At 47.0% G+C, this 568-nt stretch overlaps 1 protein-coding gene across 1 annotated transcript; it reads right to left on the bottom strand.

The window, feature by feature from the left end:
- Window positions 1-8: 8 nt before the first annotated feature.
- On the bottom strand, window positions 9-562 carry LOC110113726 (the record flags this gene model as incomplete). Its single annotated transcript, XM_020846402.1, is given in 1 exon segment — window positions 9-562. A coding segment is annotated over 1 exon segment (540 nt), but the record flags the coding sequence as incomplete, so codon positions are not given.
- Window positions 563-568: the final 6 nt, after the last annotated feature.

Consider the following 568-nt stretch of genomic DNA (forward strand, 5'->3'; position numbering starts at 1 on the left):
TTGAGGTGGTCATAATTGTTCAACATATTGTCCAAATTTTCTGCAGATGAAATGGAGACGAGTCTGTCAAGGTTTTGATTAGGAAGCTTGTAGCATATGTTAGCAGGTCCGCCATAGATTTCTTCCATTTTGCAGTAGAGCTCCTGTAGTGTCAAATCTCGGCGGAAGTCTGTTATAAGTGTTCGTCCGCCCACGTAGTGTAGAGCACCATCGCTAAGGCGTGGCATGAGCTTACCCCCGAATCTGCATCTGATATTCACCTTGCGGGATGATCCATGTTTAGCCTTGGGTGGGATAGTAATGGAAGAGGGGTTTCGGTTAGTGATCAAGGGTCGGACAGCTATCGGAAAGAAAGGATATTTGGAGGTGGGAGAATTGAAATAAATGCTAGAAGGATGAAATGGAGAGCAGGGTAACTTGACTGGAGGCTGAAGCAAATTTTCCCGAGAAGAGGGTAACGTGACTGGAGGCTTATGAAGGTATTTCCGAAATGAATGAAGCAGCCCGATCATTGTGACGGCGCAAGCAGAAGCAGCGGCGGTGGCCATTTTGGGAAGTAACGAGAGGC

Source organism: Dendrobium catenatum, unplaced genomic scaffold (genome assembly GCF_001605985.2).
Source record: "Dendrobium catenatum unplaced genomic scaffold, ASM160598v2 original_scaffold_237648, whole genome shotgun sequence".
In the NCBI taxonomy this organism is placed as follows: domain Eukaryota; kingdom Viridiplantae; phylum Streptophyta; class Magnoliopsida; order Asparagales; family Orchidaceae; genus Dendrobium; species Dendrobium catenatum.